The 15,334-nt window shown below is 38.2% G+C and overlaps 1 protein-coding gene across 5 annotated transcripts in view; it reads right to left on the bottom strand.

Moving 5' to 3' along the window:
• Positions 1-11,196: 11,196 nt before the first annotated feature.
• Positions 11,197-15,334, bottom strand: part of CCDC148 (coiled-coil domain containing 148) — a 300,035-nt gene continuing 295,897 nt past the window's right edge. For all 5 annotated transcript variants that reach the window (XM_072612054.1, XM_072612057.1, XM_072612056.1 and 2 more), the window contains one exon: positions 11,197-12,134. In XM_072612054.1, the coding sequence (XP_072468155.1) occupies positions 11,988-12,134 (147 nt within the window). In that variant the 3' untranslated portion in view covers positions 11,197-11,987. The remainder of the gene's footprint in view (positions 12,135-15,334) is intronic.

Consider the following 15,334-nt stretch of genomic DNA (forward strand, 5'->3'; position numbering starts at 1 on the left):
ATGTCATTCTCCCGACCCACCAAACCCCAGGACTTCATAATCCTCAGAAACATTCTCTGAAATCTTTCATGTTTTCTGTGCTAAGAGCCCCTCAGGGAGGCTAAATTTATTTTTGGGGTAAGATTTTCACCTTTTGATGCAATAAAATTATACTGTCTATTCATCTGCCTTTATTGGAAGTAAGCCCATTCCTGACATAACCAAATGCAGATGAAAATAAACTGATGATTCCCCCCAAAAAAGAATTTTTTAAATTAGATATATCCATTTTCCATCTCCTTGCCTCTGACTTATTATCTGTCTGCCTGTAGCTTCTTAGTTTTTTGATTTCTGAATCATAGCATGAATTTAAAAAGGTAGAGGTCTTAGAATGAAGTATTTTTAAATTGATTGTTGATTATTGATGTGAAAGAAAAAAACATAGTTAGTTGAAATAAATCCCTTTCTATGATTTCTCTCCAGGAAGAAAGCTTATTTCCTATTCTCTCCTAATTTCTTAAAGGAAATATAATTTTTCCTTCATCTCACTTGACCTAATGCTTTAGCTTGCTCAGTACAATTGATAGGACCATTACTGATACGATTCGGCTATTAATTTCCACTTCTCCCTACAAAAGAAGAGAGCTTGATGACATATTTGTTATCAGGGCGTAACTTCATAGTGGCTGAAAAAAGCAAAATATTTTAGCTTGCAAGGTCATATGCACCTGTCAGAACATGAATGGTAAAAATCAGTCCAACCAGTTCATTATAGGCAATAGAGTAACCTACCATCACTGAAAGAATGAGAGAGAACAGGAGTACTGGTATGTTCCTGGATAGAGCACTCATTCAAGTTTGTTAGAGTCATGTCCTCATCACCCACTATTCCTGCAGGAGATAATCTGAGACTATTTACCAGAATCTTGGGCTGTTCTGATGCTGGTAATCTGACTGACCACTGTTTTCTGTTTTCTGAGAAAGGCTATTGTAGAAAAGACTGGGCAATTTTCATGGTTCAAATGTGAGTGGGGGCTAAATACTCCAGAGAATTCCCTCCTTATAATATCTAAGATATTTTCTTCAAGTGATCCTGTCACTTCATGACTCTATCCCTTCAAGACTAATACAAAGGAGATAAGTCCTGTCCTTTAGTTCTCAAGAGAGTGGAAACCCCTGGGAACCTTGTTGGGTCAGTCTCTGGGTAATAGGAAAGAGAGTCATATCCTCATACTTTCTAGAGTGGCTGCAGTGAAGGGCAGGGCTGTGAAGCTCTCAAAACTAACCTAATCAGCAAGCTGGTATGCCTGCCAAAAGGAGTGAATGACAGGCTTATAACAATGAGATTGCCGCTTGCAGGAAAATGCCATGCCACCATCATCAGAGCCTATGCTCCCACCATGACAAACCCTGATGAGATCAAAGAAAAATTTTATGAAAACCTAGAGACCCTTATTATCACTGTGATCAAAGAGGACAAGCTTATCATTCTAGGTGACTTTAATACTAGTGTAGGCTCAGACTACCAGACTTAGCAGGAAGTCCTAGGGAGGAATGGAGTTGGAAACAGCAACAGCAATGGTCATTTACTACTGAAGATTTGTGTATCACATGACCTTCTTATCACCAACACTGTTTTCCATTTTCCTAAATGCAATAATACTTCATGGATGCACCCTCACAGCAAACATTGGCATCCAATAGACTATGTGATTGGAAGGAGAAGACACAGGCAAGATGTGAGAGTGACAAGGGCAATGTGTGAGGCAGAGTGCTGCACTGATCATAGACTTATCCTTTCCAAGCTAAATATTTGCATTCATCAAAAGTGCTGCCCCCAAGGCAAAATAACTACCAGAAGAACTGTCAACAAATTAGAGCTCTCCTCTGAGCATGAACAGTTTGTTGCTAATTTGGAGGGAAAGTTGAGCTAGCACACAGTTGGCAACATTGGAGCAGAAAAGGAGTGGGCAGCTTTCAGAGATTTGGTGTACAGCATTGCATTTGCTCATCTGGGTCAGAACACTCACAAACACCCAGACTGGTTTGATGAAAATGATGGGGAAATTCAGAAGCTGCCAAATAAAAAACGAGAACTTGACAGGATTTACCAGCAGGATAGTTCATCTGTGTGTGTTCATCCTTAGTTGCCAAAGAAAATCATGCCATCAGAGAAATAATGACATGACTTGCATTTGACTTTGTTTTGAGTGAGGGAGGACTATGCAGGTCACCAGCCTCACTTCTCCAGAGCCATCTAAATCCAGTGGCCAGACATTCATCAGGATGACTGGAGATGACCCAGGATGAGGTAATTGGGGTTAAGTGACTTGCCCAAGGTCACACAGGTAGTGAGTGTCAAGTGTCTGAGGTGAGATTTGAACTCAGGTCCTCCTGACTCCTGCACTGGTGCTCTATCCACTGCACCACCTGGCTGCCCCGACATATTTGAAGCAGAGAAATACACATAGAATAATGGCAAAAGGCAAGAGCAGAATATATTATGCCTCAGTTGAGGCATTATAAAAAAAAGTAGGAGTACCAATCCTGATCTCAGACAAAGCAAAAACAAAAATAGATCTAATTAGAAGAGATCTGGAAGGAAATTAAATCTTGCTAAAAGGTACCATAGACAATGAAGTAATAGCAATACTAAAAATATATGTGCCAAATGGAATAGCATCCAAATTTCTAAAAACACCATTAGCTATATAAGATAACTCTCTGAGGAGGAAGAGATAATAGGGGAAGCTATAACAATGTAAAAAACACAATACAGCAATAAAAACATTTTTTAAAAAAAAAGAAAAAGTGAACTGTCAGGTGCTAAGAGGTTAGGTGACTTGTCCGTGGTCAAAGACTTGAATCCAGACCTTTCTGACTCTTAAGAGAAGCCTTCTATTCACCATCCTGTGCTATTTCTCAGGCATGTACACACACACACACACACACACACATACATGCACACACACACACACAAAACATTCTTATTGTGTATTAAATAACAAGTCTGATATGCTTATGAGTTTATGCATGAACTTCACAGCCCACAGGTTGGGAAATACTCATTCAGTTCAAAGAATTTACAGTATGGCTGGGAGAAACAAGAATGATAAGCAGTAAAAAGAGAAATGCCTTTGGAGTTAGAGAACTTGGTTCAAATCCTGACTCCATTGATGTTTACTTTCTCAGTAACCTTATAGAAATCACTTAGTCTCACTTTCCTCATATGTAAGATATAGGATGTGGATGAGATTGGTCTCTGAGGTCCCTCCCAATCTGGATCTGTGATCTATAACTGAGTGTGGTATAAAACCTATGAGAATTCAGAGAATGCAAAGACAAGTGAGCTTTGGGGGAATCAGGGTAAGCTTCTTAGAAAAGATGAGACTTGAGTTGGGACTTGACAAACAACTGGAATAGGAATTAAATAAAGAGAAAAGGAGCCAGAAGCCCAGAAAGAGGATCTCAGTAAATGTATAACAATATAATCAGTAGTATGGGCAATCATCTTTTGAGATAATAAAGGAAACTGTGATTACTTACTCAAAATAGAGTCTTCTGTTTAGAAAACTGTTGTTCTTTTTCCCAGCCACATTGTTCCTCCCATTTTGCCAGGGTGATGCTCAGGCATATCTGTCTCTAAGAAGGCAGCATTTAATTCCATCAAAAATAAAACACAAGCAAAGCTTATAGATATGCAGGATTCCTGGCTCAGTAAGAAGGCAGATGAAATTCAGTTCTATGCTGATAGCAACAATCCAAATTATGTTTTTTTCCTGAAAACTATTTATGGACCAAAAACCTATGGTGCATCACAATTGCTCAGTGCTGATGGAGCCACATTGATTAGTGATAAGGACATGATCCTAGAGAGATGGGCTGAACACTTCCATAGTGTTCTCAAGAGACCATCAACAATCAATGCTGAGGTCAGTGACTGTTTACCTCAGTTTGAAGTCAATCCCTTCTTAGGTGAACTTCCAACTGAAGAAAAGGTTTTGAGGGCCATTAGACTCCTTTCATGTGGCAAAGCACATGGTGCTGATTCTATTCCAGTTGAGATTTACAAGGTAAGGAGACCATTGTTCATACAAAAGCTGACTGAAATTTTTCAGCTTATATGGCAAGAGGAGGTTATCCCCCAGGAGTTCAAGGATGCTGCTATTGTCCATCTCTATAAAGGTAAAGAGAATAGATTGTCCTTTGACAGTAATGGAGTGGGGGGGGGGGGGTCTCTCTCTCAGTCATTGCTGGCAAGATTCTTGCTAGAGTCCTCCTAAATAGGCTTATCCTTCACCTGGAAGATGGTCCTCTACCTAAGGGTCAGTGTGACTTCAGAAAGGACTGAGGAACAGTTGATATGGTGTTTGCTGCCCGATAATTTTCAGGAGAAATTCCAGGAACAGAAGAGAGATCCACAGTGCTTGTAGATCTGATCAATGCTTGTAGATTTGACACTGTTAGTCATGAGGGCTTATGGAAAAATATGTAAATTTGGTTGCCCAGAGAAGTTCATCAGCATTGTACATCAATTTCATGATGACAGGTTTGCTCAGGTTCTGGATAGTGGACAATACTCACATGCCTTCTCAGTCACCAATGGAGTAAAACAGGGTTGTGTGCTTGCTCCCATGCTTTTTTTGTAATTTATTTATTTATTTTTAGTTTTCAACATTCATTTCCACAAGATTTTGAGTTTCAAATTTTCTCCCCATCTCTCCCCTCCCCCACCCCAAAACACCATGCATTCTGATTACTCCATCCCCAATCTACCCTCCCTTCTATCACACCCCTCCCTCCCCTTATCCCCATCTTCTCTCTTTTCTTGTAGGGCAAGATAGATTTCCATACCCCATTACCTGTATTTCTTATTTAACAGTTACGAGCAAAAACAATTCTTAACATTCATTCCTAAAACTTTGAGTTCCAACTTCTCTCCCTTCCTCCCTCCCCACACATACCCACTGTGAAGGCAAATAATTCAATGTAGGCTATATATGTGTAGTTTTCCTAAAGACTTCCATGATAGTCATGTTGTAAAAACTAACTATATTTCCCTCTATTCTATCCTGGCCCCCGTTTATTCTATTCTCTCTTTTGACCTTATCCCTCCTCAAAAGGGTTTCCTTCTAATTACCCCCCTCTCCTCATTTGCCCTCCATTCTATCACCCCCTCCACACTCCACTTATCCCCTTGTCCCTTACTTTCTTGTAGTGTAAGATATATTTTCATACCAAATTAAATGTGTGTTATTCCCTCAAGCCAAATGTGATGAGAGTAAGCTTCACTTTTCCCCCTCACATCCCCCTTTTCCCCTCCATTGAAAAAGGTTTTTTCCTTTTTTTATGAGAGATAATTTTCCCATTCCATTTCTCCCTTTCTCCTCTCATTATATTCCTCTCTTACCCCTTAATTTTTTTTGTAGATATTATCCCTTCCTATGCAACTCACTCTGTGCCCTCTGTCTATATATGTTTATATACATATATATATATATATATATATATATATACGTGTGTGTGTGTGTGTGTAATCCCTCCAACTACCCAAATACTGAGAAAAGTTTCAAGAGTTACAAATATGATCTTTCCATGTAGGAATGTGAACAGTTCAACTTTAGTAAGTCCCTTATGATTTCTCTTTCCTGTTTTCTTCTCTTGATTCTTGTGTTTGAAAGTCAAATTTTCTATTCAGCTCTGGTCTTTTCATGAAGAATGCTTGAAAGTCTTCTATTTCATTGAATGACCATTTTTTCTCTTGAAGTATTATCCTCAGTTTTGCTGGGTAGGTGATTCTTGGTTTTAATCCTAGTTCCTTTGAAGTCTGGAACATCATGTTCCAAGCCCTTCAGTCCCTTAATGTAGAAACTGCTAGATCTTGTGTTATCCTGATTGTATTTCCATGACACTCAAATTGTTTCTTTCTAGCTGCTTGCAAAATTTTCTCCTTGACCTGGGAACTCTGGAATTTGGCTACAATATTTCTAGGAGTTTTTCTTTTTGGATATCTTTCAGGAGGTGATTGGTGAATTCTTTCAATATTTAGTTTACCCATTGGTTCCAGAATATCAGGGCAATTTCCCTTGATAATTTCATAAAAGATGATGTCTAGGCTCTTTTTTTCATCATGGCTTTCAGGTAGTCCCACAATTTTTAAGTTGTCTCTCCTGGATCTATTTTCCAGGTCAGTAGCTTTTCCAGTGAGATATTTCACATTATCTTCTATTTTTTCATTCTTTGGGTTTTGTTTTGTAATTTGGATGCAAGCTGGAACAGCTTCCATCTGCTCCATTTTAATTTTTAAAGAACTATTTTCTTCAATGCGCTTTTGAACCTCCTTTGCCATTTGGCTAAATCTGGTTGCTAAAGTATTCTTCTTCTCATTGGCTTTTTGGGCCTCTTTTGTCATTTGAGTTACTCTGTTTTTAAAGGTGTTAATTTCTTCAGCATTTTTGTGGGTCTCCTTTAGGAAGCTGTTGATGTGCTTTTCATGATTTTCTTGCATCTCTCTCATTTCTCTTCCCAATTTTTCCTCCACCTCTCTTACTTGATTTTCAAAATCTTTTTTGAGCTCTTCCATGGCCTGAGACCATTGCATATTTATTGTGGAGGTTTTGGATGCAGAAGCTTTGACTTTCAGGTCTTCCTCTGATGGTACACATTGCTCTTCCTCATCTGAAACTATGAAAGGAAGTACCTTCTCACCAAGAACGCAACTTTCTATTGTTTTATTCTTTTTCCCTTTTGGGGGCATTTTCCCAGCCAGTTACTTGACTTTTGAGTCCTTTGTCAAGAAGAGAATATACTCTAGGGACCTGTATTTCTCAGTTCTTCTAAGGTGGCATAATCAAGAGAAAGGAGTTTACTCCTCTCCTGACCTGCACTCTGATCTGGGAGCAACTACAAGCACTCTTTTCTGCTCAGGATCTGCAAGTAGAATTCCCTCTCCAGAGCCTCCACCAGCTCCACCACGCCAGCCAGCACTCTTCCTCACCCCAGGGCTGCCACTCAGGGCAGAGATCCAGATCAGCAGCTCAATTCCCCCAGGGTTTTTAGGCCAGGGCTCCAACAATGGAAGATGCCCCTTCCTGGGGCTAGGGCTAGACTGCAGCATTCCCTTCTCATCCAGGTGAAAGAGCTTTCTCACTGACTTTTGAAGCTGCTTTTGGCATTTGTGGGTTGAGGAATCTGGGAATCACAGTTGCAGGTGGTACCTTGAAATTCACTCCAGTCCTGTCCCTGCCACAGCCCATCCAAGGCTGGACTGTGCTCTACTCTGCACCTGGTGCAGTAGACCTTTCCTGTCAGCATTCCAGGATGCTTTTGGCTGGAAATCTCACTCTGTCATTTTGTGGCTTCTGCTGCTCTAGAATTTGTTTAGAGTCATTTTTACAGGTATTTTATGGGCTGTGGAAGGAGAGCTTCTAGAAGTGTGTCCTTCTACTCTACCATCTTGGCTCTACCTCATTCCCATGCTTTTTAGCATGGTATTTTCAGCCATGTTGTCAAATGCTTTCAGCAAGGATGAACACAGCATCAAGGTCAACTACCATACTGATGGTAAGTTCTTCAATTTGAAAAGGCTACAAGCCAGGACCAAAGTGGAAGGATTATTGGTGCATGATTTTCTGTTTGCAGATGATTGTTCATTCAATGCAGCCTTTGAACCTGAGATGCAACAAAGTATGATCAATTCTCTGCTGCCTGTGCTAATTTGGTCTAATAATTAACACCAAGAAAACACAGGTGCTCCATCAGCCACCACCTTACCATTCATATGTGGAACCACTGGCCACAACAAATGGAGAAGTTTTGAATGCTGTGGATAAGTTCACTTACCTTGGCAGTATACTTTCCAGGGACGTACACATTGACAATGAGGTTGACACAAGCATTGTCAGAGCTAGCTCAGTGTTTAGGAGTCTCCAAAGAAAAGTTTGGGAGAGAAGAGGTATTAGACTGACTACCAAACTGAAGGTCTGCAGAGCTGTTGTGCTGACCTCATTGTTGTATGCCTGTGAAGCATGGACAGTCTACCAGCACCATGCCAGAAAATTGAATCACTTCCATTTGAACTGTCTTAGGAAGATTCTGAAGATCACCTGGCAGGATAAGGTACCACTATGAGCAAAGCAGAATTGAAACAGCACAAAGGAAACATAGGATTCACAAATTTGGAGTAACCACCCCAAATGTTCGCACGGACTATATGTGCCCAATCTGTGATAGAACATTCTGATCAGCCACAGTCATACACACTGAAACTTGACTTTATCATGGTGATGTCATTTTGGTCCTCTTCAACAATGAAGGACAACAACCAACCAGTAGGAAAGAGCTGAAGAAGTGGTATGAGCTGATTGATTGTGATGGTGGCACTGATGATAATTGGCCGTGGGCTAGGTTAAATAGGCTCTTGTTTGAGTGTGGCTCTGAGGCTCATCTTTTAAGGAAAAGTCCCTGAGAAATAGCATTGTACTTGTCTCTTTGTTAAGAAATAATGTGGCATGGCGGAAACAATAATGGACTGGAAATCAAAAGATTTGCATTTGAGAGAAAGCTCTAGTATTAGACTATCTGCTGAGTAGAGCGAAACTGGAGGTCTTAAAAGCTGCTTTAGCAACCTTTCTTTTGTGCCTACAGATGAGGCTATAAGTTTGACTAACAACAGAACTGGAAATGTGTTGACTAGACCCAAGGCATGCTCATTTAAGTGGGTACCATTTTTTAAAAGTCATAGCTCTTTGAAGAAGTAGCATCTTCTGAAGTCCAAAACCCTTACTCCTAGATGAGTTAGAGCAATAGGATTCTATTCAGTTCTTCTCTGCCTCAAGGTATAGGCAATGGGCCCTTCACACACAGTCAGCATCTCCTATTAGGCCTTTACGGAACTAAATATATAATGTACCTACCAGGCATTTTTACTCTAGATCAGGGAGTTCAAAAAAGAGAATGCTTATTTAGTGAACAACCTCTCTACAACAAAATGAATTTACATTATATTTCAGTAGTAATTGAGCATAGGACTTTGGTAAGCATTTCAAAGTCACATTCAAATGAACATATTGACAAGGGAGATTAATAAAATAATTGTTGATAGAAAACATTTATAAATATTAGAGGATTTTAACATAGGTGGTGCTAAATAATATGGGCATCTCTGTGTACACTATGAAAAATAAATGGGAAATAAGAATACACAATTCTACTACCACTCTGCCACAAATATATTCATGAATGGACTCAAATGGGTTTTCCACCACGGTTTAGAATCACATATGCCTGTAGTAGATTATGTGTCTAAGCAAATTAGACTCAAATAAAACAGAAAGAAAAGTTCACAATAGAGGACAAAACAAGAATAAAGGAGTTCCTAAGCTCAGATAGAGGAATTCATAAAGATATTTAAACACTGAAAGAGAAACATAGTTAACAAATTTCGAGTAGTTTATATATAAAATACAGAATTTATCAAAAGAGGGCTCCTGCTTTTCTTCTGAAGAAGCCATATTCCTAGAGAATTATCCCAGAATGACAAGAGAACTATAATGGAAGTGTTTCAGTACCTGTCACTTTGCCCAACTGGTTGGAGTAGCATAAACATTCATAGGCTATTGCCATGGGAAAGACTATGTTATGTAAATGATGTAAGCTATGAAGCCAAGTTGAGATCTGAATGAATATCTATTATCCACAAACATATTTATATTCTATACTAACCATATTTATAATACTCTCTGATTTGGGGAATGCACAGGCCTGTTCCAACTGGAAATGTTACACTTTTGTAGTCTTTGAAGCTCTGAAAAAAAAGAAGAAAGGTTCTATATAAAAGAGTATTATTAATCATCTTTGCTTAAATAGATGCTTTTCAGTCTTATTCAGCAGCTTTAAATTCATCTGAAGTTAATTTTTCATTTTGATCCCAAAGCTATCAGCTCCATCTCCCAATTATTCTGACTTATTTTTTCTTGAGTTTTCAAAGAGTCATTGGTTTCTATGTGATCAATTCTAATTTTTAAAGAATTCTTTTCATCAGTGTCATTCTGTACCTTTTGTTTTTAATAATTTGGTCAATTCTGCTTTTCAAGGAGTAATTTTCTCCATTTATTTTCTTTTTTCTTTCCTCTTTTCCATTTGATGAATTTTGTTTTTTAAGAAGCTATTTTCTTCAGTACTTTTTGGACTTCTTTTACCAAGCTGTTAATTCTATTTTCATAATTTTCTGGCATTGTTTTCATATCTTCTCCAAGTTTTTCCTTATTGCTCTTACTTGAAGTTTAAAATAATTTTTGTTGCTCTTTGTTTCTCTCATTAGCTCTTCTAGGAATTCTTGTTGGGCTTGTGTCCAATCTGCATTTTTTCCTTTGAACTGTTGCTTGTAGATGTTTCCCACATCATTGTCTCCTTCTGAGTTTGTGTCTTTAGCTTCCCTGTCACCACAGAGGCTTTATAGTGTCAGATTCTTTTGTTGTTGTTGTTTGCTCATTTTTCTGGATTATTTCTTGACTTCGGACTTTGTTAAAGTTGGGTTCATCTCTGTCCAAAGCTTCAGGTTCTTTTGCACTGCTGTTTTCACAGCTAGTTCTAGGAGTCTATCAGTTTTTGGTACTTTCAGGGTGGTTTGATCTGGGAAAGGTATGGTCACTGATCTTCTGGTCTGCATTATGAGCCTTATGCAGGTAGGTCCTACTTCCTTGCCAGTCCTCCTTTGCGATGTGGAATTTGGTAATAAGCAATGGAGATACCAAAAGGAAAGGAGACCTGTGCCTGGGCACAGGGGTCCCTTGTAAGCTCTTTCTGACTGGGTGTCCAATTCCTTTGCTGTCTCTGGGTGGTGAGAGCTCCTGGTACTACTATTGCTGCTGTTGCTGCTGGCTCCATGACCCACCACTGGTGTCTCCACTATACTGTGCTCCTGGCTAGTCTAAATTCTGGGCTAGAAAAATGTCTCACTCTGACCTTTTGTTGGTTATGCCACTTTAAATTTCTATTGGGTGGGTTATTTTAAAGTTGTTTAGAGAAAGAAGTTGGAAAAGTTTGACTAGAATGCTCCCTTTACTCTCCCATTTTGGCTCTGGCTCCTATCAGCTCCCATTGGTAGTAGCCATGGTGGTGCAAACAGTTGTGTTGCCACTACCCACACACCTAGGATATCACTTGACAACAATGCTTTGTTATTCCAACAACAGAAATCCACTTGTTTCCTAGAAATGAAGTCACCAAATTGTAATGTTTTTATTTGCTATGTTTCTTTACAGAACCATCAAGATAGAGGGCATACAATTTAGAAATCTGAGAGTTCAAAACATTGTTAACTTTTTATTATTCCATCTATTTCAACAGATTTTTCTATGCTAAAATAAAGATTCCTGTGCTTGAAATGCTATTTCTAGTTTCTAATTTATTCTTAAGGAATAATTTGCAAAATGAAATTGTTTGGATGATTGGTTTGCAGTAAACATGATGCACCAAATTGGTTTCTAAATTTAGAGAAAGGTTGAGTCTCCTCCTATAATAATCAAGAGATAATAGAAGTATTAATGATAATGAAGCTTTCATAATTAAAAAGTCAGATTCTGAAATAACAAATGGAAATGAAAGCTAGCTGACAGCAGTTACATATTATTTCATTCTTTCCAATGGCTATTTTGTTTTGTAAAGCTATTTTGTATTCATCATATAAAATATTGATCTCAAAATGTAATTTTTAAAATAATACTATATATATGTATACACACACATATATATATCTTTCGTAAATTCTGCTCTTAAAGAATCTGATAACAAAACTTTATTTTTTAAAGACATGGGAAACAATTCAGTATGTTATGAGCATCATACAAGAATTTCATTTGCAGATGAAATCATCTCACATATTAATAATTAAATATCTAAGCCACACTAAATTAACAAATTTCTTTTGAGGATAGTTTATATATTAAATGCAGAAGTGTATTAAAAGAAGGCTTTTGCTTGATTATTACAGGACTTGTGCTTGAAATCTACATCTTAAAGACAGTAGATTCCATGTCTCTTCTTGGAAGTTTATAAGGACTAATTTTTGGTAAGATCTCCTTTGCATAAAGTGTTTTGTGAAGTCCAGCTTCTCGAAGAGCTAACTCGATACGAAGTCTGGGGTCAGAAATTATCTGGAGAAAGAAAATGTAACATAATTAAATAAGAATACCAGCAACATTCAATGTCATAGTTTCCAAAGTTATATACTTTTTCTTTACAGAAAATAAAATGTTTGTACATAAACATGTTATTGTAGTTCATAATAAAATTATTTACAATTTTTTGAAAGTAAAATATTATTTCCATGTAATATAATTCAAACTTCAAAAAACTGACATTTCAATAGTACTTTAAGGTTTGCAAAGCATTTTATATATGTTAACTCATTGGATCTATAAAAATTATATGTGAATAATTTACTGTTAACTGGTTCAAGTGCCAAAGAGATGGGATAATAACTTCTTAGCTTCAGTTTATCCTTATATCTAAGCTTATTGACTAAAATTATGCATCTTACTTGCAGAGGTAAAAATATATTGCCAAGCTCCAATTTCCTCCCACTCATATTAAAGTAGGTACCAATATTTATTTAATAGATTTTCACATAATGATTTGACAGTATATAGATCATGTTTAAATAAATAGCTACTATTGAAAAGAAAATAAATCAATATAACTTGACCAAGGAATTGCTGAGCTTCTGCTTTAAGCAGGACCAGCAATGTCTCCATCAATCTAACTCTAAGTGGGAACAGATAGATAAGTAGTTCAGCTTTGTGCTTTCATTTACAGCTGATTGCACCCTATTCCTCTTCTAGTCAGTCTATGGATGTTAAGTGCCAAGAGATACAATAAGAAGCTGACCACATATAGATTTTAGCAAATGAGGACTTTCATGTGGCCTTGAAGTCCTCCTAGATGATGAAAAGGGAGTGATAATTACAGAAAAAAGGACACAAAAGTGAAATGATTAGTTAAATATGAAATCTCCAAGCCACTAATATCATGTGTCTAGTAGAAATACAGAAAATATAGTACAGTGGAAAATGTTTGCTTTTTCAATGAAAGGTTCAGCATTCAGACACTTACTGAATACCTACTAAGTACAAAGCACTGTGCTAATGACAGAAGCAGATAAAATGTATAGGGAGTCATGTTTTCTATCATCAAGGGGTTTATATTCTACTAAGAGAAAAAAATGTACCTATAAATAAAATACAAGGAAGTATGTGATAACTACAGCTGCTATAATAGTTATGCTTATGAGTCCAAGTTGAAGGGGGATTTGCTATAAAAACAGTGGGGTCCTCCAGATGCTTCTATCTGTGGGTGACATTGTGATGAATGCATCCATCTTAGAACATCAAAAAGCTTCCTGCATGACCTCTATAATCACTTAGAATTTGGCCTATCTGGGGAAAACTAAGTGCATGAAGAATGACAAATGTACAGATTGATATATACTCATAAGAAAAACACATAAACCTGTTCACACATACATGTTTGTGTGTGTATGTACATACATGCAACAGAAACTGCAAATGGAAATTGAGCTGGACCCAGAATTTAATGGGCAGAAAAAATGGGTTGGATTGTTTTTGTAAAATTACGAAGTCCTTTTAATGATCTTAAATTGCTCCCCGATACAAGGAACCATTTATCTTGGTTGGCCTCCCTATGACAAACTCATTGGAAGACAAGGACAATAGCACTGAGCAGGCAGGTATGAACGTGTTTTAATGGCTAGTTGGAGAGAATGCCCTCATCTATGAGATTACAGATCATTTGAGTAGAAGCTGCTAAGAGGCACAAAGGATAAAGCACTAGACTTGGAGTCAGGAAGGCCTGTGTTCAAATCCTGCCTCAGACACTTAGCTCTGTGACTCTGCACAGATCACTTAGCTGTTGTTTGCTTCAGTGTTCTCATCTGTAAAATCAGGATAATAGTACTTACCTCCTCAGGGTTTTTGTGAGGATCAAGTGATTTGCAAATCTTAAAGCATGCTATTATTATTACAGAATATTTGATAAGCTTTAGATTAGGTGAATCAAATTAGAAGGATTAAATTAGGGTAGTTTGAGAAGGAAGGGGAGTTGTCATAGAAAACTGAACTTTGAGATAGCCTGCATAACTAGGCAAATGGTATGCCATTAACAGAAACTAGGGGAAGGTGGAGCCAAGATGATGGAGTTGAAGCAAGGACCTTCTAGAGCTCTGTAATGGTAATTTAAATGGAAAGATCTTTCCCATTCATTAATAGATCCATGTGATCTGCCTGAGTCACATGGAAGTCTGAGTCACATGAAACCTGTGGTGGGAGGAGTTTGCTGAGTGGGTGGAACAGAAAGAGGCAGAGCTAGAACAGAGCTGAGAGAAAATTTGGTCTTGAAAGCACCAAAGCTAGGAAGGATGCAGGCAAGCAGGCAGCTGACTAGTGTGAGTGAAAGAGCTTATTTGTGATTTTGGTTAAGGGAGCTAGTTGTGGGAAGCCTAGCAGGAGGAAGGCATGGGGATGGTGTTGCCCTTTGCATTGTTATTATGTATAGATTGTGATGGATTTGGCTTTCTGGTGTCTGAATAAATGTTTTGGTTCTGTCTTCCATGTGGAGAATCTGTTTTATTTCATGATTCAGAATTGCCCAGGGATATTCATGGCTGCTATAGGCCCTGTAAATATTGCACTGGTGCTACAAATGGTGATGAGGGTGAGTTTGTGAAATATCAGACCTCCTTTGGTGATAGGAAGGCTTTGGAGGAAAAAATGAGTGTCCCAGGGTGGGAGGATTTGCCTTATACCTCCCAAGCAAGAGAAAGGGCTCTGTGAAAACCAGGAACCAAGGCTATAGAAGGGAGAATCCAGAAATTTAGAAAGATATTTGCAAGGGATACCAATGGAATGGGGGAAAGAACTGGCAGAGGTATGTAGGAGAGGCTGGGTCTTGCTAACAAGTTATTGCCTTATGTGTAAAAGCAGAGACAAGCTGCTGAAAGAGAAAGCTTAGATGGAAAGGGAATTGGCTAATTTGCATGAGAAACTTTTTATGCTGCAGCATTCAAACTCTCCTTTAGAAGAGCAAGCTAGAAAGTGTCAGGGGGTAAAAGAAAAGCTGTTGTTAGTTTAGCTTACAAAAAAGAAGTAAAAAAGTAACAAGGGGAAGTTGAATGCACCCACTGTACAGGCTGGGCTTGATTAGGGCTCAAACACCTGCCAGAATCAGGGAGGCCCCACAGTGTTTGGGAAGGTAATTGAGGATTTTACTCAGTAAGAGGTCATAGATATTTTGAGTCAATTCACCCAAAGGATGAGAGAATCGTTGGTTATCTTGGATG

Source organism: Notamacropus eugenii, chromosome 5, assembly GCF_028372415.1.
Source record: "Notamacropus eugenii isolate mMacEug1 chromosome 5, mMacEug1.pri_v2, whole genome shotgun sequence".
In the NCBI taxonomy this organism is placed as follows: domain Eukaryota; kingdom Metazoa; phylum Chordata; class Mammalia; order Diprotodontia; family Macropodidae; genus Notamacropus; species Notamacropus eugenii.